At 44.0% G+C, this 27838-nt stretch overlaps 1 protein-coding gene across 4 annotated transcripts in view; it reads left to right on the top strand.

Moving 5' to 3' along the window:
- The window catches only part of STK36 (serine/threonine kinase 36), a 272812-nt gene that overhangs the window by 5073 nt on the left and 239901 nt on the right, over window positions 1–27838 (top strand). For all 4 annotated transcript variants that reach the window (XM_078652681.1, XM_078652680.1, XM_078652678.1 and 1 more), the window contains exons 2-4: window positions 13968–14108; window positions 15368–15445; window positions 22566–22696. In XM_078652681.1, coding sequence (XP_078508807.1) covers window positions 13968–14108; window positions 15368–15445; window positions 22566–22696 — 350 coding nt within the window. The remainder of the gene's footprint in view (window positions 1–13967; window positions 14109–15367; window positions 15446–22565; window positions 22697–27838) is intronic.

The following is a 27838-nucleotide window of genomic DNA, read 5'->3' as shown; positions in this document are numbered from 1 at the left end:
CACGGCACGTGACATTGCATGTAGCATCACAACCCATGACCTCACAGGAAGTGACATTGGATCTTAAGACCTCACATATGTTTAGCAGGTCTATCATGAGTACATTTGAGCATGTTACAATATTTAACAAATTAGATTTTGTACTGGGGTTGTGCCAAAATATTGACAGAACCCAGGCGCAAAATCTGGGCCTCAATTTATACAATTTAATTATAAACAAAAAGAGAGAGAGGGTATTAGAGTATGTGTAGAGGGAACTCCTGATCCCCTATTACATATGTATACAAACAAATGAAGGAGTACCCCCGTGAGGCCGTAGTAGAAGAGCCTTGAAAATATTTTGTGGTACACGTTGTGCCCAACCAGCCAAGGACAGCAGTAGTCCTTAAGAAGACCCCTCACTCACCAACCTGGTTGGTGACATGCTTCATCATCGGGGTCCCACCCCGCGGGCCGAATTCCAACGGGGTGTGCTACGACACCTGATTACAGTGGAGCGGGTATTTTTTCTTTTTATATGTGCAGTGAAATATAAAATAAAATATGTGTGTCAAAAAGTATCCAATGCTACTCGCTCCTAGATTTTTATTCCGGAGTGATTGGACACTCAATAAAAAGATATGTAACACCTTTGTCTAATTAGGTAGACTGTGGTGTTAGCGACGTGCTGTGTATTAAAAAAGGCGCATGTATTATGTGATTAGAATATAGGTCTACATGTTTCAACCATTTTATTACTATCGGTTTTCGTCAGGGCCAAAGTGAAGGATCTGGGTGGTGCACACACGCTAAGGTGTGCCCTGCCCTAGATCGGTATGTAAGCAAGAACCACAAAATTGTAGTTCATACAAAAAGTAAAGCAATCTTCTTCCTGATTCTGGAAAAAAAACTGAATTATAAAAGTCGAAGGAAAAGGGGTTGGGACCACAATAACACAGGACACACAGTTTGTCAAACAAACGACACAAATACATGTAAGTAGGTGACATCCAGCCTGGAGTGTCAAAGTCATGGTGGGCAGTGCGTGATCGTTTTACCCCCACTGGTCGCATAATCTTCCAGACTGTGCATGTGTGTCTAAAAACATTAGAAACATTAGAAACATTCAATACGTCCCATTCATGGACGTGATATGAACTATCGCAAGGTGATGAGGGACGTGAAAGGAGCTGTTGATCACGTGTCAGGACAGTGTAGTGACTGACAGAATTAAAAATAAACACCTTCAAACCACCTTAATCCATTTAGCGAAAACAATACATATATGTGTGTAAATCGAGTCCTCTCACAGTGTGATCAATGGACTGTATACACTCATGTGCATATTACGTCTCCTTAGAGATCGGCTTACTCAGATTAGAGAAACTATTAGCTTCATGGGCGTCCCGGTTCCAATCGCGGACCGCTCACGTGATCTAATTGGTAAGGAGACAGGGAATACAATCAGACCGGGGAGCTGGAATCGTTCGTGGTTGATCGCCAATCCCAGACAGGGCAAGAGATGGGAAACTTACTTGTGGCTGTGTCCTCGAGGTATATTAACCTACTTGGTAACCTGTATGGAGCCCCGTGGGTGGTGACCCGTGAAAGGCGAGTGCTCCGTTATTAATGCGGAAGTTCGGCTTTCGGCGCCCGGCCACGTGGGACTGGGCAACCAATAGGATTGGGACACGCTGGGAGCAGACAGCCAATAGCGGTTACTTACAGATGACTCGGCATTGCAGGCGTCCGTAGTCATGGTAACGCTACTTGGACTCGTTGTCGGTGTTATAATAAAGTTTTTGCGGCGAGTTGTGGGTTTTGAGATTAGGATTACTAGTGTGATCCGTGTATTGTCAGTGGTCCCAAAAGTGATTGGGATCAGTTCAACAATAAGGGGGAGCAAAAACGGAGTGTCTTGAACAGAATTCAAAAAATGATCATAACAATCGGCCAAAGGTACCATTGGCAGCTTCAGTGCTTCGTGCTGCCAGTAACGAGAATTAGACTCAGTCAGGTATTTTGTACCATAGCTATTAGCTGCCCAGTCCCACGTGGCTGGGCGCCGAAAGCCGAACTTCCGCATTAATAACGGGGTACTCGCCTTTCGCGGGTCACCACCCACGGGGCTCCATACAGGTTATATTCACAACACAAGACCTAGACCAGGTAGGCATAAAACATACAATCAATTACTGGTGTACCATCAAGTGCAAACCTTTTTGCCCAATACTCCTCTCTTTTAATAGCTGAGGTAGGAGGTACATCCAAATTATGCCATAGTAAAAAAACATATGCCCAAACCCTTGAAAAACATAAACCAGTTGTGAGACAACAAATAACACACACCTATGTGCCTGGATAGGTAAATGGAGAAAGTATAGAAAAAAGTGTGTGTGGGCGAGATGGCACCTCACGGGCGAACCACCAACGGGAACCTGGCAGGTACGCACCAGGATTGCCCTGATCTCATCATTGGCGCCATCAGGCTCAAAAGAAAAGAAGGGTGTCCACAAAACAAACACAAACAGTGTTTGTGAAGGAATGCAGTTGTGTGGGAGTAACAGACAACACGATACGTGTCACACAACAAATACGTAAAAGACCACGAGCAACACGGAACTTAGCTTTATTCTGTCACTTTCGTGTTGGTCGCGGGGTGTTAAAAAAGTGCGAGTGGCTAATACCTATCTAGCCATACTCCACTTGCCGACATGTTTCATTGCCACTTCCAATTTGGGCAATTTCTTCAGGGCGTTACAGATTTTTAAGCCACTGCATGAGGACAATCGTTGTCTTCACAACCTCAATCGACCACGATGGCGCATACCAGTCGAGAGGTCCAAACCAGAAATAGGTTTCAGGGTGACTCCTAGTGTGAGTCACTTTCTTTTCCGCAATTTTGCCGTAAAGGAGAAGAAGCCGGTTTTCACTCAGCACACCGAACGCAAAATTGCGGAAAGGAAAGTGACTCACACTAGGAGTCACCCTGAAACCTATTTCTGGTTTGGACCTCTCGACTGGTATGCGCCATCGTGGTCGATTGAGGTTGTGAAGACAACGATTGTCCTCATGCAGTGGCTTAAAAATCTGTAACGCCCTGAAAATATTGCCCAAAGTGGAAGTGGCAATGAAACATGTCGGCAAGTGGAGTATGGGTAGATAGGTATTAGCCACTCGCACTTTTTTAACACCCCGCGACCAACACGAAAGTGACAGAATAAAGCTAAGTTCCGTGTTGCTTGTGGTCTTTTACGTATTTGTTGTGTGACACGTATCGTGTTGTCTGTTACTCCCACACACTGCATTCCTTCACAAACACTGTTTTTTTTTGTTTTGTGGACACCCTTCTTTTCTTTTGAGCCTGATGGCGCCAAGGATGAGATCAGGGCAATCCTGGTGAGTACCTGCCAGGTTCCCGTTGGTGATCCGCCCGTGAGGTGCCATCTCGCCCACACACACTTTTTTCTATACTTTCTCCATTTACCTATCTAGGCACATAGGTGTGTGTTATTTGTTGTCCCACAACTGGTTTATGTTTTTCAAGGGTTTGGGCATATGTTTTTTTACTATGGCATAATTTGGATGTACCTCCTACCTCAGCTATTAAAAGAGAGGACTATTGGACAAAAAGGTTTGCACTTGATGGTACACCAGTAATTGATTGAATGTTTTATGCCTACCTGGTCTAGGTCTTGTGTTGTGAATATATATTTGAGTGGAGTGCGACCTATGACCATTTTTCCCTCTAAGCTCCTTGTTGGTAACTGCTCCATACAGGTTACCAAGTAGGTTAATATACCTCGAGGACACAGCCACAAGTAAGTTTCCCATCTCTTGCCCTGTCTGGGATTGACAATCAACCACGAACGATTCCAGCTCCCCGGTCTGATTGTATTCCCTGTCTCCTTACCAATTAGATCACGTAAGCGGTCCGCGATTGGAACCGGGACGCCCATGAAGCTAATAGTTTCTCTAATCTGAGTAAGCCAATCTCTAAGGAGACGTAATATGCACATGAGTGTATACAGTCCATTGATCACACTGTGAGAGGACCCGATTTACACACATATATGTATTGTTTTCGCTAAATGGATTAAGGTGGTTTGAAGGTGTTTATTTTTAATTATGTCAGTCACTACACTGTCCTGACACGTGATCAACAGCTCCTTTCACGTCCCTCATCACCTTGCGATAGTTCATATCACGTCCATGAATGGGACGTATTGAATGTTTCTAATGTTTTTAGACACACATGCACAGTCCGGAAGATTATGCGACCAGGGGGGGTAAAACGATCACGCACTGCCCACCATAACTTTGACACTGCAGGCTGGATGTCACCTACTTACATGTATTTGTGTCGTTTGTTTGACAAACTGTGTGTCCTGTGTTATTGTGGTCCCAACCCCTTTTCCTTCGACTTTTATATTTCAGGTTTTTTTCCAGAATAAGGAAGAAGATCGCTTTACTTTTTGTATGAACTACAATTTTGTTGTTCTTGCTTACACAACGATCTAGGGCAGGGCACACCTTAGCGTGTGTGCACCATCCAGATCCTTCACTTTGGCCCTGACGAAAACCGATAGTAATAAAATGGTTGAAACATGTAGACCTATATTCTAATCACATAATACATGCGCCTTTTTTAATACACAACACGTCGCTAACACCACAGTCTACCTAATTAGACAAAGGTGTTACATATCTTTTTATTGAGTGTCCAATCACTCCGGAATAAAAATCTAGGAGCGAGTAGCATTGGATACTTTTTAACACACATATTTTATTTTATATTTCACTGCACATATAAAAAGAAAAAATACCCGCTCCACTGTAATCAGGTGTCGTAGCACACCCCGTTGGCATTCAGCCCGCGGGGTGGGACCCCGATGATGAAGCATGTCACCAACCAGGTTGGTGAGTGAGGGGTCTTCTAAAGGACTACTGCTGTCCTTGGCTGGTTGGGCACAACGTGTACCACAATATATTTTCAAGGCTCATCTACTACGGCCTCAATTTATACATTCATTTTTTTAATCCCTGCCACAAAAAAATTGGCAACAAGGACAAATGTGGCAGTACATCTGTTCTGCTTAATTGTTTGCAATGTCTATATTTTAAAATATCTTATGGGGTTAAGGCACCTGCTACAGTGAGCTCTGTTTGCCAGCTAATCTCAGGAAATAATAATAATAATGGTACGGTAACTCTGCAGCATAACATATTCGTTGGAGAGATCTGTGTTTTGCCTAGTCCTAGTTTTGAATCAAAGTAGCATAGAGGGTTAATATGTCTCCTGCAAAGCACATTATGGAACACGCAGATGACATGTTTTCATTTTATGTAAACAGGTAAGTGGGTTGCTGCTTTTAAGACAGAGATACTTTTGTTACTTGCAGTTCATCATTTGTAATCCTTATAATTTAGTACAGTGAGGCATGATGAAATGTGGCTCCCACACATTGCAACCCTCACTGCATTATCTAACACGTCCTTTATACTGATGTACACACATGATTTATTGTCCATGTATAAGTATGTATGTGTGAGGTAAAGCGCTCTGATACCCTGCATTGGGATGAGTAGACTCATCCCAATGCAGGGTGTCAGAGTGCTTTACATCACATGTAGACAAATAACAATTTAAATACCACTATTTTGTTTTATTTCTTTTATAGCACATTAACACTACTGTAGTACTAAAGCGCAAAAAAGTAATAAAACAAATAGTGGTATCTAAATTGTTATTTGTGTAAATACTGAGGTGACCAACACGGCTAACATTCTTACAATGTATGCATATATATCTCTCATATACTGGGGCTGAACAAAGTCAAAAGCCTTTCTCTCTTAAGTACCTGTGAAGTGATAAGATGTGAGCCTTTCTTTCTGCTCCAATGCATCTAGGCGTGAGGCTCCAGATAGCTCCCAGCCAGGATACTCCTCCCCCAAAAAAGAGGCCTAATGGCCTCTTAACTATGGCTTTTGTTATGGGCCCAGCTTGCATCTGATAAGCCCCTTCCCCGCCAGCACTTTGCTGCTCGGAACAAAAGCAGACAACCAGCAGACACTGCTAAAAGTGTCCAGATGTCTGAACATCACACTGGGACGAGCTCAGCATATTTCTGTGAATTCCAGCTGAAGGCAGCCAGCTTTGCAGCAGGGTAGACAGCATCTACCCTCTGAAAATAGTGGGTAGACGGCATCTACCCGGGTCTACCCTCGACTCGAACCCCTTCACTTCGCTTTTCAGATCAAGATGCCCCTCGGGATTGGCAATATAAATGAACCAGAGATATCCTGGAATCTGAGAATTAGACATTGGGTAGGGTTGGCACTCAGGAGTCTGCATCAGGAACATAGCTGTCATCTGGCCCCAAGTAGTCAGGGAGAAGTTCAGTCAGATCAGTTTTACTGAGCCTAGAGCGCTAAGTGTGCTGGGGCGATTCCCATTATAAGTGCGGGCCTGCAACTTTGACCATGCTTAATGCTGTTGGCTGACAAAAACAGATGCAAACTATTTTGGTTAAAAAACCAAGTCACAATGGTTCACAAAGAACTCATTTACAACAAAATACTTGACAAAGACAACAAAATTACTGTAGTTAATCTGATCTAGAACATTTATAAACAGCTATGAACAGCAGGTTCCAGGTATGAGAACAGATTTATTCACATCATAAACTACATCTTCATTCGGCATTTACAAGGGATTGATGCAAAGTGACCCCATGTGAGAAAACCACAACCAAACTCGTGAATAAGCAGTGTAGAGAAATACAAAGGTGCATTGATATGTAAACCGCTGCATATTTGTTAATCCATTAGAACAGACCAATCGTTGTCTGTGTACGTGTCAGTCATGAAATGACAAGCAGTTTGTAATAAGTGTCAACGGCATTTAATTCAAGGGTCTCTTCAGGAATTGGGAATTGCCTTGGGGACTTAGACAAATTAAGCCATTAAGCTAGCTGTACACCACAGCACGCAGACTGTGATAAAGGTTCACCACTGTGTGGGAATAAATACAGTTACTAATGGGTATAGTACCCATGAGAAATGAGCAGTAGGCTAGAGGACCTCAATGTGACCGTAGGGATCAGGAATCAAGTCCACAATACCATCTCTAAGTTAGGAGAGAAAGAGGCGTGCAGTAACAATGTGCTGTCACTGTCGGTTCCTGCCACCAGAATTCGTGGACCTTTGCAAGTCACAAATAGGAAGTAAATTCACAATGCCTCCAGCAGTCCCCACAGCATACGCTTTCGTGTGAATCTATTGTGCTTTCATGAGTTCATGCATCCTCCACAATTAAGAAAACGCTGAGCTTGGTGTGTAATGGGAACAGGCTTGACAATCCGGAGTTAGTAATCACAAGTTGAAGAAGTATCATCATTTATATACTTACATTTGAAGATACATTGATGAGAGAGTGATGTAAGATGTGATCACTCACATCTATGGATAGCAGTGAGCAGAGGGACACTGATCAGTGTTGTGTTGTGCTTCAACACCCTGCTTATGGTGTGTTCTGGGCCTGCCAACCCAACTGTGCAGTATTCTAACAAAACAGAAGTAGTCCTAGCCAATGCCCCGTTGCCAAGCAGAGGGGTAGTACATAGAGCAGGAGAGTTAGAATCATCTGGAGACTTGTTTATGTGGCAGGGAGATACACTTGTAGAAGTTGAAGGGTCATTCAAACCAAAAGTATCTGACAGTCAATCTTCCTTTCTTCATATCATTCAAAGCATGAAACCTGTTTGAGAGTGTAAGGTAAAATGGATGGTTACCAGTAATCGTGGCATCAATGGGGATGAGCGGGGCGGGGGGTGCAAGGTCGATAGATCAAACAGAAGCCTTAAATAGATGGTGATAGAAAAAACCCTAGGAGAAGAGGTGGACATTACCCCCTTGGAGAGGTCGGACGAGGACTTATGCAGACTCTCCCTTGCAAACCTGGGATGTCTGACATTAATAATGACACAATCTCCCTCTAATGGTTTTCTGAATGGATAAATCCAGCCCACCTGCCATGTCGTCAGAATTTGATCCACACCAGAGATTGGAAAAATAGACTTAGACCGCAGCCAATGAAAAACTTTGTTTCTTAGCTGGACTGGCAACTCAACTGAGCTCTGGGGCAAAGGAGGGACATCAGCCATTATTAGTAAATAAGGACAACAGGCTGTTACAGGAACCCGCTGCATTATTATCCGCTGCTGATCGAAGAAGTTGCACACTTCTCACAGAATTAATAGATATGCCCACACTTAAACTACCCCCATGATGTTAGAATTACCCTCCCTCCTAGACCCAAGAACAACCTTTTGTGGACAAAACTGGGGAGGGTTACAGTGAGAAACTGATGGGGGTAACTGGAGATTAAGCTGCGAGCTCGGGGGTGACGCGGGACATGTTGTCAGCCCTCCAGCCGCCTACGAGTGCATAATAGGCTGGGTAATGGTAGGAGTAGCGCACCTTGCCTTAACACTAGATAAAAGTTCTTCGATGGCCCCCAGCCTGGCACATATAGGTGCTAGCAAACTTTCAACCACACCCCTCACATTGTCTAAAAAAGTCTCTGGAAAGAGTCTAAGTCCACATAGCTGAGTGAAATAGAGTCAATGATATGATGAGATTGAGGTGCAACAAACGAGTCAGGTTTCCTTAACCCAAGACGCCTTTTCCATTTAGCAGGTGGGGCCATTCTAATGTGGTGAAGTGGTCACTATACTAGGAATCAGTCCAGGATCAATAGACGAAGCATTGTTGAAGGGAGGTGGCACTACAACCAACTCTTGAGCAGGGCCCTGCACCATGTCACACAAAACCTCTGAACCAGTTTCCCCTAAAGAAATAAGCCCAGATCCAGGTCCCACCGCTAAGGTGCCAGAGATGCAACACTCTACATGCTTTATTTCCTTATTTAAGGCCACCATTGTGTATTTAATGTAACCATCCAGGTAAGAGGAAGGGCAGCTTGACTTCATGGGGACAGGAGTAGTACGCTTCTCCATCACAACCAAAGGAACAGTGATGGAATCTAGGGGCTGTGGTCCTCTGGCCCGCTCCCAACACAGCAAACTTCAGCAAATTGCAAAGTCAAGAGCGGTGACCCAGCCTTCTCCAGGCACAGACGGGCCCGCTCTTGGCCTGGTATTGGCCCGGGCACACCCTCCGCGTGCTTTCCGCGCTGTGGGTGAGTGATTGCAGGCATTTACAGCGCCTTCTTGGCATGAAAGCGTGATGAGGGTGGCCTCACTGTCGCAAGGGAAACTGGTGCTTGCAGTCTGCGGCAAAGTTCCAATCTACGTGGTGGGAGTGATTACGAGAATTTACCGCGCCTTCCCGACACTAAAGCATGATAAGGGCGGCCTACCTGCCACAAAGGAAACTGGTGCCTGCAGTCTACAGCCAAAGTTTAAACCTGCGCTGTAGGAGTGATTGCAGGAATTTAAAGCACCTTTAAGGTGCAAAAGCATGATGAGGACGGTCTCCCTGCCGCAAGGGAAACTGGTGCCTGCAGTCCACTGTCAAAGTTCCAACCTGTGCTGCGGGAGTGATTGCAGCAGGGGCGGCCTTAGGCATATGCAAGCTGTGCACCTGCACAGGGCCACCAAACTCCAGGGGCTACCACGCCAATATATATCCTTAATATAATAATCCTCTGAGGATGGATACATATTTGCGTGGCGGCCCCTGGCAGGAATTTGGCGGCCTCCGTCTCTGTTCCACTTCCAAACACCCTGACACCCCCCCCCTCTTCACTGGCTTCCGCGCCTGCGTTTCTCCGGGGCCCCCCTACCTGTTCCCCCGGGGGCCCCCTACCTACGCTCCCTGCCCAGGGCCGCCATGAGCCTAGAGCCGCCCCTGATTGCAGGAATTTAAAGTGCCTTCCTGGTGCAAAAGCATGATGAGGGCGGCCACCCTGCCAGTCAGCGACAAAGTTACAACAGTTAATCTCCATTCCAATGCGTTTAACTCATAATGGCAGGAACTATATATGAAGATTCTGTCCGTTATCATGAATACCAGCCACCCAAAATCTCCACATTCAATTCCTCACAGATTGTAATTGGGGCCTCAGTCTTCTGTTGTGCTTGTGTAATGAAATTGGTCTCTGTTTTCAGTGTATTGTTGTATGTTGTTATTGCAAGTGATTTAAGCTCATTTGCACAGTATCTCGGGCTGCCAAAATCTTTCCTTTTGGGCATCTTGGATTGAGTCAGAATGGCTATATTTGAGTTTCTGGGCTAATAAAACAATGTCTGGGCTAACTAGAACATCACACAGCCCCTCCAAATGGATTTTCATAGTGAAGTCATAATCCAATTCACTCCTCTAAGTTGCATACATGTCAATCAGTAGGGCCAGACTGGAAACCCAGAGCAACTCTGGCAAATGTTATCGGATCAGCCCCCATACGGTACATAGCCAGCCAGTGCAGCAAGCGGCCTGACCACTACAAGGGGGCTTGGGGTTGTTCTCCCCCAATGAAAATCTGGGGGAAAAAGGGCAAAAATTGTGCATTCTACCACACATTTTACAATATATATTCAATTGTATTCGTTTTCAAATCTTAGTAAATGATGACCTTGCTGAACACCAGGATACAACAATCTTTGTTGGGGTTTTCTATCATCCAAAAAAAAATTTAGGACTCACACAGCCTTATTATCCAAAGTTGAAAATGTTGTTAGGTTGTAGCGTGCTACAAAGGTATCGCTTTCTATTCCAAGCAGCGTAATGAATACTAACAAAACTCAAGCAACCTTTGAGTAGAGGTTGTCCCTCTGTGCACAGCTGAGTGGAAACACAATGTTTATAGTCCAATATTTTTTCTAATCAAAAACGTTCACCATGAAGTTCTTCAATCAAAGTTCTTTAATGATCATTATCCTCATGATCAATCTCATTCAAATTATTTTTCTTTCGCACTTTCAAAATCCAGTGAATTTTCTCTAATTGTGTTTCCACTCAGCTGTGCACAGAGGGACAACTTCTACTCAGAGGTTGGTTGAGATTTGTTAGCTTTCTATCACCCTCCAACAGGACCTCTCATCTCTCGATAGTCCCTCTCTCACATTTATTTCAATTGCTTTATAGCGTCTCTCATACCAGTGTGCCAGCAATTTACTCACACACACACATACAGAGGCAATGAGTCATACGTGTGCAAATCAGTGTATAAAAATGTCACATGAGACAAAGGGGACTACAAGGTGTAGGATTCACATGACATCCACACTGGTAGGCCTTTTTAAAGAGTGCTTGGTCTGAGGAAGTACGAACTCAGGCTTCAGAATGTAACACAGTCGTTATGGTTTACTTTACTAAAAACAACTTTTTTCTACCCAAACAAACACTTCATAGCAAAATTAGGCTAATGAAAGACTGGGAAAAAACATAACTTTCTAACCTAGATTATGATTATAATTTATGAACTGCACAATAACTAAAGGATCCCTGTGACAAAAGCAGTAACCCACTGAGCTATGAACATAAAATACTGTTCTGTGATCTGCATAGTTGACGCTCTTTGCAGCAGGCATATTAACCTTCTGCGCTAACTTAGATGAGTCAAAGCTGCCACCGGACAAAACTCCGCCTCCTGGGGAAACACCCAATGCCCCATATTGCCAGTCTGACCTTGTCAATCAGATTCAATCTTAGTCTTTGCTTATTAAGTAGGCTTGCATCCCACGCTCATGTGGTCTGTAAGCATGCGGCAGCAGACCACATACAGAGGTTTTCTCGCCCAGATTAATAGCTTAGAGTCTTCAGCAGAGTGACAACATTTGGAGTACAAATCCGTTTCTGAATCCTATTAAATTCTTAAAAATTGGCAATTTTGAATGCAGTATTGGTTTAGCAACCCATATTGATTTATTGCCTCTCAGACTAACTACAGACTGCTTGACATGGATACCTAATTTTCAAGTGGGCACAGCGCACCACAGTGTACACCTCACGACTCACTTTCAGCCTGACTAGAGGCTGTTGTACATTGTTTCATGAAGACCAAGTGAAAGGGGCAGTCCATTAAGAGGTCGGTTACTTTAAAGTAACAATGTGATAGTTTGAAATGTGGGTGGGAGCACCTCATAAAATAGACCGTGGGTATGTTTTTGGTTGATCTAGTTACTTTTGCAGACAAAAGAAAGGTGTTTCATGGCAGCCTTTCACCTTTATTGTCTGTCTGGTGAGGTAACACTCGTTTATTTTAATATGTGTTTATCAGGAAGGCTATCTGGCCTCTCAGGGTGACTTAGGGGAGAAATTGTGACTGGAAGTGAGAACTTAAGGTACATTTGACCTATATTACGTTAGTGGAGCAGACATAGGCAGAGTTGGCTTGTGACAGGAGGAGAGTGGTCACAAGTAAAGTTGACTACCTGGTTGGGAATTAAAAGTAAAACACACAAGAGAATGGACGGAATGTTGCAGTCACAGATCTGGGTTTAATCCATCGTTATTTTGCTCACCAAGCCACCCCAGTTCAGACATGGCCATATGCAAATCAGTCTTGGCCCTGTTCCTCATGGGAACAGTCCAGCCCGAACTGCCAAGCCATGTCTGAACTGGGGTGGCAGAGTGGGCTAAAGAACGGTGATGGATCAAACCCAGATCTTTTGACTGGGTGTGAGTGTTTGATTGGTTCAGATGCTCCGTCCATCACCACCCCCTTTTGTACCGCTTTGGCCGCCATAAGTGTGGCAAGGTATGCTCAGATGTGAGTCCCTTGCTCACTTTGCCACTGGATTCAAGCAAGCCGGGCTGAAGACGGCTGGAATGCCAGAAACCGGTCCTCGGAAGCTTGTTTCCGGTCCAGGGAAGGCATGGCTTGGCAGTTCGGGCTGGACTGTTCCCATGAGGCACAGGGTCAGACTGATTTGCATATAGCCATGTCTGAACTGGGGTGGCAGAGTGGGCTAAAGAACGGTGATGGATCAAACCCAGATCTTTTGACTGGGTGTGAGTATTTGATTGGTTCAGATGCTCCGTCCATCACCACCCCCTTTTGCACCGCTTTGGCCGCCATAAGTGTGGCAGGGTATGCTCAGACGTGAGTCCCTTGCTCACTTTGCCACTGGATTCAAGCAAGCCGGGCTGAAGACGGCTGGAATGCCAGAAACCGGTCCTCGGAAGTTTGTTTCCGGTCCAGGGAAGGCATGGCTTGGCAGTTCGGGCTGGACTGTTCCCATGAGGCACAGGTTCAGACTGATTTGCATATAGCCATGTCTGAACTGGGGTGGCAGAGTGGGCTAAAGAACGGTGATGGATCAAACCCAGATCTTTTGACTGGGTGTGAGTGTTTGATTGGTTCAGATGCTCCGTCCATCACCACCCCCTTTTGTACCGCTTTGGCCGCCATAAGTGTGGCAGGGTATGCTCAGACGTGAGTCCCTTGCTCACTTTGCCACTGGATTCAAGCAAGCCGGGCTGAAGACGGCTGGAATGCCAGAAACCGGTCCTCGGAAGCTTGTATCCGGTCCAGGGAAGGCATGGCTTGGCAGTTCGGGCTGGACTGTTCCCATGAGGCACAGGGTCAGACTGATTTGCATATAGCCATGTCTGAACTGGGGTGGCAGAGTGGGCTAAAGAATGGTGATGGATCAAACCCAGATCTTTTGACTGGGTGTGAGTATTTGATTGGTTCAGATGCTCCGTCCATCACCACCCCCTTTTGTACCTCTTTGGGAATTAAAAGTCACAGGTAACACACACCTCCATGACAGGAAAGGATGCCTAGTAAAGTTGGGTTGAGTGTCTGAAAGTAACAAGTTAAATGTAGCGGATTATTGTATAGGATATCAGAAATAACATTGGGATATCTGCATGTGAGATGAAGTTGAACTGTTTGAAAAAGTGATCGGTCACAGCTAAATCTGATATTTGTGACATGCACTGAGAAGTCCTAAGTAGAGGTGACTGGTATGTTTCAAGATGAGGGTGCTACAGTTGACCTTTATCTTTGTTTTAAGGTTGTTGCCCTGAAGTTTATCCCTAAAGTCGGACGATTGGAGAAGGAACTGAAGAACCTGGTGAGGGAGATAGATATCATGAGGGGCTTGCGGCACCCTAACATCATCCGCATGCTGGACAGCTTTGAAACTGACAAGGAGGTGAGTGACTTTCTCTACCTTCGCCACTACGGTACTCTTGTGTATGTGTACTTGTAAAACTCAGCCCAAATTGTAAAGCAATGATCACCGTACATGGGAAGTGGTGGGATACAAGAGAATAAAGGTACACCTCACCTACCCATAGTGGGCAGTGATGATTGCCTACCACCAAGAAGACCCATATATGGTATATCAACAAAGTTTGCCTAGCAGGGAGCATAGCTTGGTATTAAGTGAGTACATCTTCCCTCTCCTGCCTTTCCATTTCCCCTGGAAAATCCAATCTACAGCAACCCAAAATCATATATCTAGATATCAACATTGAGTCTGAAAAGATGATTTGTCACAGTACGCCATCCCAGAAAATGTGTCCTTCACATGTTAACCACTTTGAGACCCAAAGGGAATCCCAACCTACTGCACCCTAACATCATCTACACATCGGACAGAGACAAAAAAAAAACATATAGTGAACTGCGAGGGTTACAAAATTAGAGCGACCCCGCCCCCCCCAAGAACTCTATTATTGTTACCAGTGGGGAAAGCAACACTAACAGTGCAATGACACTCTCTATATCACAACCAGATATTACTGAATCCTCCCTTCAGCCTTCTGAGAGACTTCAGTCCCTACTCCAAGGGAATGTCAGCATGGAACTCTCACCCACCCCTCCAAGGTTATCTTCATACCGGAGCTTGTCATGATTGCTGGCAAGGAGAGCTATTGACAGTTGACCTCCCCAACCCATCACAGCATTCAGCAGCCATTAATTTCACCAATCAGAGACCGGTTGGTGTTATCATTCCCTCTTCTTTTTATAAACTCCATCTGGCAGCTCCCAGATATTCAACACATGCACCACAGTTTAGTGTTTAGTGTGGGAAAATAATGTGCTTTGATCCTTTGTCACTCTTCCAAGATGGCCCCTCCCATATAGGCATCTCCATGACTCCAGTGGTACTGACGAGATGGGTAATTCCCCCTCCTTCTGTAATTCTCTCTATGTATCAAGATGTGGGACTGTCATAGATGTGACATGCATCTGCTGTACTGTTTACTCATGTGACCCCTTCTTCATTGCATGCTGCAATTTGAGGTTTTTAATAAATGCAGCCCCTGCTGACCTGGGTGACTGCTTGACTGCCACTTCTTTCTGATAGTGCCACAATGGGTTTTACCCTCATTGACACGATACCTGACCTAATCACCTACCTCCACATCCACCTCTAACATGATTGTGCTTCTTTCTTCTCCACAGGTGGTGGTGGTTACAGACTATGCAGAAGGGGAACTCTTTCAGATTCTGGAGGATGATGGCAGCCTTCCAGAGGAGCAGGTAAAGCTGTAGGCTTGTGGGGAGAGGTTAAACATGGGCCTGAAATGAGGGGAGAGTGTGGAAGTTGGAGGAGGATTGCTGTGTGGACCATAGGGACAAGATGTGTGTGGGATATCATGACTGGTCTCTCTTGAGACTAAATCAGGATTCCGTGTAGGGAATTTTCTCAAAATCTGAATCGAGCAGGCTGATGAAGGATGGATCCACATGTCCTAGAGGGACAGAAAGCCGCTGCCTCGCTATTCTATGCAGCAAACGCAGCTTCCTAAATGAAGACCAATACTTGCAAATGTTTAAAGTATTCAGATCCGGCTTTTATGTGACCATCGCAAGCTATAGGATCATTGTTGATGCTTCTCTCCACCCATGTACAAATACCAGCTTTATAGCCTTGTGAAGGGCAACCCTCTAGGATGTACCACCCTCCTTCTACAAGTTTCTTTACCTTATAAGTCTGTCTCTGTTTCCAGGCTAGTTGCATCATATACTGCATCCCTATTAAGAAATGTATTAAGCTTGCAGAGTTGGCAGGAATTTATTCTAAGAGATCTATAGTCATATCAGTTTTGTCCTAGAGGGGTGCAGCTGTTACTATCCCTTCAGCCGGTAGTATCTGTTTCCTTGCCCGAGTAACTGCTCCAGGTAGTGGGAGGGTGGTGCTGAATTCTGACCAGGCACAGCTGACAGTTGACCTGCTGACCTTAGCAGTATCAGGAACACCAAAAACACATTCGATTGACCTGGAGCTTGTGAAGAAGTCCATTGTGTGAATTTGGTCTTACAGCAGTTGACACTAAGAACAGAAGTACAATCTACAGTGAGAAATAGAAATTAGCAATACACATGGATGGGCATGCTAGCTGCTTTGTTGGTAGGGTACCTTCACATCTGCCTTTACCCCTGCTTGTATTGCATACAGTGTCAAGTGCACATGCTCTAGTAACCCTGGCACTTTCTGATATGGAGGGCCTGGGTGGAGCCCCACCACAGTGTGCACACAAAGTTGTCACTAAACATTATAATACTTCTTAAGCTCGAATTAAGATATTGAATCCCGAGGGCAACACAACCTTATTTTGATCAGCTTTACTCCTGCTTTCACATGCCTTTAAGGGACACATTCCACTTGACGTGTTTAAAGTTGACTGTCTTTCTGTACCATTTTTTATGTGACCCTTTTGTGTATAGAAAACTGTTAGCGCTGTTCTAATTTCAGAATTTCGGGCTTTTTAATAAAGTAATACCAAATTGCAGTAATGTTGATCATTTTCATTATTATTGATACTATCGTTGCTCTTATTACTATTAATAACATGAATGGTGTTATATATTATAATATTCTTAGTATTTAAAGAAGAGATTTTTCTCTTGAAATTTCGGAAAGAGGTGTGAAATACTCAGGCTAAATGGCATTGATGTCACGCAAAAAACACATTCAGAATATTACATCTGGATTTAATAACTGCAAGAATAACATGGCATTACAATAAAAAATAACCCCTATCAAAGTCAGTAGGGCTGGCCTTTGGAAGTCTACAGTTAAATGGTTTTTGCATTTAATTTGCAATATGCATTACAGTCTGATGACAAACACTAACGAAAAACGTATAACAAAAAAGATACACTGCCTCACCAATTATGGCAATGAAGGGGGCTACTTTTTCTGAATGTGCATATTATGCAAGAGCAGAGTTCTATCACTCAGCCAGGGAAGCCAATGGCTGAAGTGGGTTGTTCCATTACGCCATGCTGTATGCAGTGGTAGGTGGAAGCAAAACTTGAATGACAAATGAATAGACCAGTGTCTTAAGAGGGCTGAAATAAGACCCTATGTATATGTATAGTAATGTATTTGTTTCCTAAAAACAATAGTCAAGTGAGACACCTAATGCTGCCTCAAAGGCCGGCCTTAAAAACAGAAGGTTCATCTGTGTTTCCTCATTTTACAATGGTCGTAATGCTAGCAGGTGGGATAGAAGAAACTGTGAGAGGGCACACAGTAGGGTTACAGCCGCCAATGATTTCTGTGCTAGAGACAATGAGAGGACTAAGCAAATGCCATGGTAGGCGGAAGTAGAATGAATGACAATTGAATAGGCCAGTGGCTTAAGAGGGCTGACAAAAAAGTCCATCTATGTATGTGTTAGAACCTGAGATGCCAGGTCACCTAGGGTAGCCTGGCCTAGGGGTAAGACATGCAATTTCTAGAGGCACAGTGTGAGGGTTGCAGACCACCCAAAAGTAAATTCACGCAATAGCACACAAAAACAACACTACACCAAATTTTAGGAAAATAAGTACTGCTTTATAAAAATAATATCTTCTATTCTTTTATGCTTTAGAATTTACAGTTCAGTACTTTACCATCAGTCAGGTGAAATCACAATCCGCTAAAGTTTTGGAAGAGAAACTACTACTCAATATACGCAAAGGCAGATATCATCACAGTATTAGCATTCTTTTTAGCAGAGTCACTGGCATTAAGAATTCACATTACATTACTAGAATTTCTAATAGTTAATTAGGCATAGTTTCTAAATATGACCTATACTTTACAACTGGTCTCAGCAATAGCAATAATACTCTTGAATTACTATGCAAGTTGTTAATTAATTCCAATAGCTCATTACAGTTAAATATGCACCACAACCAGGTCTGGTAGGTAACCCTTCTAATTCCATAGGACAGTTAACTATGCAATATGCTTTTATTTTGGCTTTTCAGACACTCTACTCCATCAGAGGGGGGCAAACTGTCATTGATAGTCAAGAGCCAGGGGTTGATTATGACTTTATACTCCTGGCACCCCCACTGGTAACCAGGCTTCTTGAGTCAGTTAATGTTTAATAATTAAGCCTCTCGTTTTCCAGGCTCTCCTCCCTCCTCCTCTCTCTCAATTATAATCAGTGTAGGGAGGAAGCCAGACGATCAGGAGGCCTGACCAGCTCTCCCACGCTACCCCTCACTCCTCCCTGCTTACTTGTGAGGGTGGCCAGCAGGCGGATCTTCCGCTCACCCCCTGTACCTTTCAGATGCTTCTCTCCTCCTACTCGGTCTCTCAGCCCCCTGTGGAGCAAAACCGAAGCGCTAAACACAGCGCAACAGCCGCTTAACAGGCTGCTCCTCACCACCACGGATCTGTCCCTCGGCGCGCAGATCGGTCTCAGCCACTCGCCGAAGCCGCCTCCTCACAGCTCTCCTCAGCGGTGGACGACGACGTCGATTTCCACACCCCCGGGCTCCACTGCGCATGCGCGGGGGAAAAGCGACTCCGCACCGGGCCTGCTCAATCCTCGGCCCCTCCTCTCCAGGCAGTCCCCCAATTCAGTGGGGAATTAGCGCGCTGGCGCCGGGCATGAGCACTGCGCTCACTCTCACTCCTGGATTCACCGGACGCCGTCACAGAGCGCGACAGGTGCCCCCGGGGTCCCGTTTACGGCGCTGGCCTCACAAGGCTGCCCAGGCTCAAGGGAATCTTCCTCCAGTCTCCAACCACTGGTCAATTAGTAAAGTGTCGGCTCCCTGCCAGTCCTGACACAGGTAAGAGATGCCCAGTGCCACCCAGGTCAAAAGCTTACTTCTTGCCCTCAACAGGGAAAGGGGGGATCAAAGGGGCTTCCACAGAATGAAGCCACAGGGCGCTTTTTCCACTCTAGGACCCCAGCCCTTTTTACTAGACAGTTAACAGGAGCCCTCTTTAGTTCAGTTCCCACCACTGGGCAGAGGACTGCGCTCCACAGCGCCGCAGTCTCCTTATCCTACCTACACCCCACTATTTTGAAGCTAGGGGTCAGTCAGGCGCCCAGGGTCTCCCTGAAACTTCCACAGCGGGGACAGGACAAGGAACCCACAGGAGGAATAGAGAAGTGGAATTATTAGGCTGCTTCCCAGTCCAGGAGTTCAACCCTAACACTAGTCTCCTCCCACCTGCCAGGATAGCCTGTCCTCCAGCTGACTCTCACAGGTAGACAAAATGGCTGCCCCGCATTCCGCCTTTTATAGGCTGCCCTTCAGTGGTCCAGAATGGACCAGAAGGTTCTGGAATGCCCTATGCTGGTCTATGTGTGAGTTCTGGACTTGGCAGTTAGGGCAGTTGGTAGCCACCATTTTGTGGCTCCAACTTTCCCTGTCAGAACAGGCCTCTGGGCCTGAGGTAAAAGATTATGGGGGGAAAAAGAACACCTATCCCCTTGACCAACACCTATAAAAAGTAGTAGACACAAAAATATTAAGGGTATGAGGGGCAAAAAGGGGACAAAATAAAGAATAATGAGGAGGGACTACGCAAAAAATCCAGACAGGTCTAACAGTATGTATAACATAGAATATATTTTTCGTACAAACAATAGTTAAGCGACACAGGCTAGACCTAAAAACAGAAGGTCACTCCATGTTTGGACATTCTAAAATGACTGTCATGCAAGCAGATCGAAAAGCAGAAAAGAGATACACTGAGAGGGGAAACTGTAGTTTTACAACCTTCTATATTTTCTATGCTATGTGAAATAAGAGGACCTAGTAGAGATGTGGAAGAGCTAAGTCAGGTATCTTGATTCAGAGAAGTAAAGCAAGTGGCAGCCGATGAAAGTGTAGAGAGAACAATACGCTCAGACCATTTTAAAATCAATAAGAACAGGGAGCAGATACGTTAAGTTAAAAACTAAGCTGAGGTAAGAGCAGGGATGATTGTACAGTGATTTATGTCCCCCTCTAGAGAAAGAGAAGTAAGACTTATTATCTGGAATTTAATGTGAGGCGTTAGCGCTCCCACTGAGAGCATAGAGTGTGAAAATTACAAAGAGAGAAAATTAAATATTATTGGAGAAAACTGATCCAGCGGCGTAGCAACAACAGATGCTCCAATACTATATACTCACACCTGAGACCATAAACACACACACATTAAGTAAACTGCTGTAGTCAAAGTTTATTAGTTCGTCATACCTCAAGATTGATTATTCCTTATTCCTAACCAACCTTTCACTGATCAAAAAGTTATTTCCTCTGGTCGATGGACCATTAGTTGAACTAGTTCATGGTGAAAATTATAACTTAATTATAACCTTTATACTTTAAAGTAAATAACCACAGACTTGGGAAAGTTTTAAGTCTTTATCTAAATTATTTGCATGTGAATCATTTCAAAGTACAGCACGTTCAATTAATCATATCATCAACACAAACTTCAAACTTGCAATGACTTATGCTCAGAAAGGAGAGGATTGAGAGAAAAGAGCATTTGCGCTTTCACAAAATTTATATTTACCTAGGATGGTGTGAAGACCAACCCCCTGGCCAAAGGACTGGTAGGGGTCCCCCGGGATAGATCAGGAGACAAAATTTCTGAATGGGATTCAGGACAGAATAGATGACCTCTCTAGCACGGACCGTCACGTCGCACCCCTCTCTGACACTCTCTTCCTCCTCGAGATTCTTCCGCGATCTTCTTTCTAAGCCTAATAATTTAGGATAGAGATTAGCTCTGCATTGGGTTCTTCATCAGCATCCCGAGCTCTGCGGCATTCAGCATTGACATCTCTCTAGCTAACTAAAAACGACCTCAATTATACCTTTTCGTTCCTCATGTACCACCCATTAATGTTTCAATATCGTAAAAATATTAACTCTGATTGATCAGGCAAAGGGGGGAGATCATTACACCATGCTTACATATCATTATTTTCTGGTTAGCCCTTTGTTAATAAACCCATCCCCTTAATTTTTATTCATGTTTTATTTTCCCACCCGCATTCACATTACTTATTCATTCAGGTCTTGTACTGTCGGTTCTCAGACTGCAGGCAGGCTGTGGCCTTGCACTCTGTCTGAACCACACGTCATCCTTCCGGACTGACTTACACTTTCCATGCACAAAACTCATGTGATACGGCTCATTCCAGACATACCCAAGAGGCCCAAATGTGCACTAGTAATTAAGTCAGAAAGACAGATGTTACTTTCAAGAATGAATGGTTTCACTGTATACCACCTATCTCTATTCTAATCCCCTTTTCTTACTAATACTTTCCCCGCATTGGCATTAGTAAATTCACTCAATTTAGTTTCAAGCCAGCAGATGCAAAGCATGTGAGTCTTCAAGACTCCATATTATTACCTTCGGCCCATGCAAAAGAATTTCCCTCCAAGCGATAGCTCATCATACTGCGTAGATGCAATTGACGTATGCTCAATAAAGATTTCCAGTTTGCAGTCATTTTATAAAGCCACTCATTTTATTCATGTTAGCAAACACATACGCAAGCTTCTCTAACCCTCGTTTTTATATGGTGCGTATTCGTTTTACACAATACGTAATTATTAACATGTTAGGGAGTCAAATGAGAGGATTGATTCCGAGCAAGTCCATGAGTCCTTGCTCCATCAAAACCACTAAATTATATGCAAAACAAAAACAAAGACACAGCATAGGCAAACTGAGCCACGTGAACTGGCACGAAGAATAACTCATTGAACTGTTCTGAGATCCTATGCACGAATGGAGGGATTTAGTGCTTATACATGTTTTAAAAACCGCATAATGCAGAACCATTGTTGTAGGTTAGTAACCTATCTTTGTTTTAATGTCCTCTCTACCCACTCTCTTTCCAAATTCTAGTTTTATTTCCATCTGTCTTTCCCACTTTCTTTCTTCCTTTTATTTCACATCCTTTTCGCCTTTTTCTAGCCTTCCTCCTCTCCCTGTCCTTCTTCCTTCTCCTCCAATTTATTCAGCTTCCTGAATCGGTTTCCTACACCCCCCACTTCCCCAGCCCTATTTCCACCCCCCTTCCTGTTCTGTGTTCTCGTGCTCACTGTTGTGACTTAACTTTTGCCATTTCTTTACTTAGCTACATCTTCCCTACTGCTCAGCCAGTATGAGTGCTGGAGTGCTTGGTGATAAATGGAATGTTGAACGCTTGGTGATGTCATAGAGTATATGGGTGCCTGGTGATGTGCTGAGTGTCAGTTGGAGTGTGCAGACTGAGCAGCAGGGAGGCTGCTCCTGGTGGGGCTCTTCATGATAACAACTAGTAAATCATCTTCCATAACCTAGACTTGGACTACTGGACCTCCTTGTCTTACAACACTCACCTTGACCCTTTACCCAATCTTCCCCTAGGTGCAGGACATTGCCTGTCAGCTGGTCTCTGCGCTGTATTATCTACACTCTCACAGGATCCTGCACCGGGACATGAAGCCCCAGAACATCCTGCTGGGCAAGGGAGGAGTTGTGAAGCTCTGTGACTTTGGGTAGGTACACCAAATATCCACTAACTCCAGCATGGTTATCTTTCACCTAATGCCGCTTGTCTTTAAGCTTTGCAATGTCAGTTATGTAACCTAGGAGTCAAGAAAAAGCTAACATATGTACCTGTTAAGTGGTATATGCGTTGTGAAGCTAAAGTGGTCCTGGCATTAGTACCAGTAAACAAGGCTGAAAAGTAGCCTAAACAGACTTGCATTGCCATTGAGTAGGTGAGATACAGGAAAGGGTTACTAGAAGTCTTTTGGAAAATCATTTAAATAAACACAAAAAGAAAATACTGCAATGCTCCATTTCATATAGCCATAAACTATGACCAGAACAAATAGTTTTTATGGAGGGCTCTTTTCATACAACATGTGCAGAAGATTGTCTTTATGGGCAGGCAAAGGGAGCTTAAAAACAACTGCAGGAATGCAAGAAGTGCTGTGATGTAATATTTTGGTTTATACATAGCCTATATTTGGCACAACACCAGGCAACACATATGTATTAATGCACAGGGCAGGCTTTAGTGCTGATGGCGCCCGGTGCGACAATGTTTGTTGGCGCCCCATCCGTGGTGGAGGTGGTGACTACCTCCACCATGGATGCCCTCACCACCACCTTTTAACAGTGCCCTTCAAGTCTCCATAACCCTCTCTCTTTCAGATGCATTTAATTAGTTATATAGCGTCACTCATACCAGTGTAGGATGTCAGAGCACTTTGCATCACACACACACATTACACAGAAACAATCAATCAGACGTTTGTAAATCAGCTTATATGAAATGTTACATAAGCCAGAGGACTACAAGATGTAGGATTGACACGTCACCCATACTGGTAGGCAGTGTAGTTTAAGAGTGCTTGGTCTGGAGAAGCACAAACTTAGAATTGAAAATGGAACCCCATAGTTGGGGGTTTTCTTTAATAATAAGACTCTAATTCTACCCTAATGAACCCTTTTTGCAACAATATTCAATGCTCTGAACTATACTTTGCAGTGCGTATGCAGTTCTTTGAAGACAGTTACTAATTCACTGTTAGAAGTTCAACTTATAAATTGCAAGTAGTAAAATCATATCTCTTAGAAAAGCAGTCACCCACTGACCTATTTACTTATATGCACTTTGTGATTTGTGTTACATTGTGAGCATATTATGACACGTGCACGAGATGACACTAGACAGAAAATTATGGTCTCGTGTCTGTCGCGTGTGCATGTCAAGTAATGGTTATGTATTTGCTCGTGAGGATGCATCTTTCAAAGTTGGGAGGTTGGGTGGTTTGGAATTGTATGCAGGCATTATGAGAATGACCAGGGACTGGAGAGGACGTGAAATCTAATAAACCTTTGAAGATACCTTTATTTTGTCTACCAGTACTTTTATTACAATTTGCATGGTAACCGTTAATTGCAGCAGGCATATTAACCCTCTGTGCTATTTTATGATCTGTCAAAACCTCAACTAGACAAAACTCCAATCTCTATCCAGGAAGATCATTCACCAATGGAGTGATCGTGGCATTTCTACTGTTGGCTGGAAATTGCTGGAGGCAAGGAACGCGGCAGCAGGTGCTTTTAAAACCAAAATAAACCTGCAAACTCTGCATCCCCTGAACTCTGCACCTGGTGCGGAGGCACTGGTTGCACCGCAGTAGAGCCAGCCCTGTTAATGTATCATTACAGGGGAGAATGTACCGGAGCCTAAGACTAACCAAATGAGAAACAGCGAACGGAGGGCCTAGGGAACTCATTTCTCTTCTCAAATATCACAGAGCGTTCAGCACTTCACAAAGAGGCCAGTAATAACATGAAAATATACTAGGGAGAGGCTCACCCTGCTCCATATAACAGATGAGATTGGTGGCAATAGATACAAACGTCACTTACTGTGGGTGGGTCTCACTCTAGCCAAAAGGGCTATTGCGAGACTATGAAAATCATATAAAAACCCGACAATCCGGGCATGGAAAAAAGGTATGGACCTTTGTATGGGGTTAGAATTGCCTGTGTTTTGAGCCAGGGGATGTCCACAGAAGCATTCAAAAATTTTGAAAAGATGGGCTGAATACCATGGACTAATACTTACAGATCATCCCTCGATTTCAGTTATTATAAACTCTATCCCTCAAACAAAGAAGCCGCTTTCGATGGACTTTAACGCTACCTGAGGATTGACCTATATGAATGTAATGAATCAGGCACTTGGTTTAAATGTTTCGTTAGATCAGTTAATATGTAACATGATAAACGTTTATAGCCCACCGGCCATTGTGTTTTTTAAATACAATAAAATGTGTTGTGAAAAAAAATGTACTAGGGAGAAAGTTCTTTGCACTGCTTGGAAATGCATTTTGTTAATGTATCCCAGTGATCTCAACAATCCTACAAGTCCACAGGAGTTCCATCTTCTTACTTTTTCTGTTTGTCATTGTAGCTGTGCCTTAATGAGCGCAGGACTTCCCATATCTGAGGGAGGGTGACTACTTACTTCTTTGAAAAAGGTTGTATTGACTGGCGGTATAACTAGATATTTAGTCCAGGGTGACTGGCTCTTTTACCTGTACTACCGCAGAGGACTGCCTGTTGGCTTGCTCCAGTTGAAGTCTGTCCAGTCCCTACAACTGGTGACCCACAGGAGGAAAAGTATTGTCCCCACAACCAGTACTTGGTAGAGCATCTGGACCATGACAATAGCTGTGCACCAGTGTCCAGAAGAAGACTTCTGAAAACGATATGAACGCCTGCCAGGGTAATACTCTCTCTCCATACTGGGCATATGTCTGAGAAGCCACAGCGAAGCCTTACTGAGTTGCCATGTGTAGAAATGGAGAGATTATCACATGAGGAGCTGTGCTACAGGACAATGCGACTTCATCCCAGGAAGCTCTGCACAATGCCTAGCTGACTGGAAGATTTGCATGGAGGATGCCTCAGTGGACTGAAATCATTCAGGAGACTTGAAATGCCTTCAGCCCTGCTGGCCAGAACAAAAAAAGATCAACAGAAGAACGTCATCTGTGATTTATCTGAGCTTCTATGTCACCTATTTTCATTGAGAGGGATAATCTGCACTGTCGACAATGCACCAAGTAGACGTGTCTGAATCTTCACCCCATTTCCAAAAGAACCAGGCTTATCCACCTTCACACCCCTGCATCAAATCTAATTAGGCTTAATTTAGGTGGTGTCCTGATTCTGGATATATTAGAACTATCTTTATTGTCTTTATTTTTCCAGACATATCAACTTTTAAGCGTGCGGTTAAGCCCTAACCCTGAAGTCCAGTTCTCAATAGTAGCTGGTGAAGCGATTGGACTGGGTGCTGCCAGTAACAACTAGTGACCCACTCTCAGAAAACTTTGAATGCCACCGATATATCCTGAGATCTTTGGCTTTAAACCATAGGGTATACTTTTCACGCCGTTGTTTGAGCTCATTCCAAGATAGCTATACAATTGTGTGAAATTATAAATAGTTACAGCCTCCTGTAGTTGACTCTTTGACTGGTTTATAGGCTCTTTAGACTGCATGCTATCCAGACCCTAGTTACTGGAACCACTGGTCACTGTTGATTACTTTACCAAATATTTGGAAGAAAAACAGGGACTTCATTTGATTCGGGTAGTTGTGATTTGAGTGGCAGCTTTACGATGGTTTTTAGCATGTGCAAACGGGTCCTAGAGCCATTTGCGCATGCTAAAAACCATGGGCTCACTTTCAAACAGTATTTTGTGAGTAGCAAATAAATTGCGACTTTCAAAATATTGTTTTGCTAATCAGTATCCGGAAGGGGCATTCCCTTCAAATAGCGACTCCATAGCCATGTACTAATGTTTTGCAACCGCAATCGCGGTCTCAAAACACTTGCAAATTACCACCTACTTCAAGTAGGTGGGAATGCATTTGCAAATGGGAAGGGGGAGCCCTTCCTCTTTGCAAATGCATGCTAAATTATTTTATAAGGGCAGGCAGTGGTCCCAGGGACCACTACCTGCCCTTAAAAAATTTAACGAAAACGTTTCATTTTCTTTTTTTAAATGCATCCCGTTTTCCTTAAAGGAAGACGGGCTGCATTTAAAAAAAAAAGAAGCTGCTTTATTTAGAAGTAGTCCCAGACATGATGGTCTGCTGAGCCCAGCAGGCCACCATCCCTGGGAGGGCCAGCCATTCCAAATGGGGTCGCAAAATGCGAGTGGCTCGTTAATATTCATGAGCCTCTCATTTTGCGAACCCAATGGGAATCGCAAAAAGTGTCCAAGAAAGACACTGTTGTATATGCCAAATAGTGAGTTGCAAATTGCGAGTCGCAAAAGCGACTCAATTTGCGAGTGGCTATTTGGCAGGTCGTACATCTGGCCCATAGAGTTTTAGTGTGATAACGTTTACTCGTTTGAGCCCTGGAAACTCACCAGCTAAAACCTCTCTCAAGTCCTTAGTCTTGGTCCTTGTGATGAAGAAGTTTTGAAAGTGAATCGGCAACCCTCGTTAGCTATTCAAAACCCTTTTATGTAAAGGTGCCTTCACCATCTGTGAATGTCAGATTGTCAAGGAGCTAAGGAGCATTACCAGTCGTTTAAGGGACCAGAAATTAAGGAATGCTGAAGCCTGATGATGATTCAAAGAGTTTCACCAGGCAAGAAGAGCAAGAACAACGTAATGTAATCCCAGCTGGGTCCTAGAAGGTAGTATCTCAAGCATTGCTTAATCTAGCCCAAAAAGTACAGAGCCCATGGCTATTGTGATGGACAAAGCAAGTTAGTAATAATGCTCACTTACTGGCAACATATATACATCTTCATATAGCCCATCTGGTGCCCCATTAAGGCAAGCAGACCATGATGCTGTAGCAGGTCCCTCTATCACGAGTAAGGGTCTTAACCAGACAAGATGGACCGAGATATAACCAATAATGCTGTCTGTGAATCCTGAAGGAGTATGCTTCTATTCTGCTACCTGACCATAAACGTTTGAGCAACATGACCATACAGCTGTTCCAACATGTATACATGGATCTTTTACTTCAATGTACGTCTTATCTAACTCTGTACATCAGCAATCGCCAAGCCCATGAATGTTTGTCCTGCAAGCCTAAAAACTCTTCTTTTAATTTGGTGCTGATCTCGTCACTTGCTCATTTT

Source organism: Lissotriton helveticus, chromosome 7 (genome assembly GCF_964261635.1).
Source record: "Lissotriton helveticus chromosome 7, aLisHel1.1, whole genome shotgun sequence".
In the NCBI taxonomy this organism is placed as follows: Eukaryota; Metazoa; Chordata; class Amphibia; order Caudata; family Salamandridae; genus Lissotriton; species Lissotriton helveticus.
The sequence above is the reverse complement of the archived record's forward strand: the minus strand, read 5'-3'. Positions and strand labels throughout refer to the sequence as shown.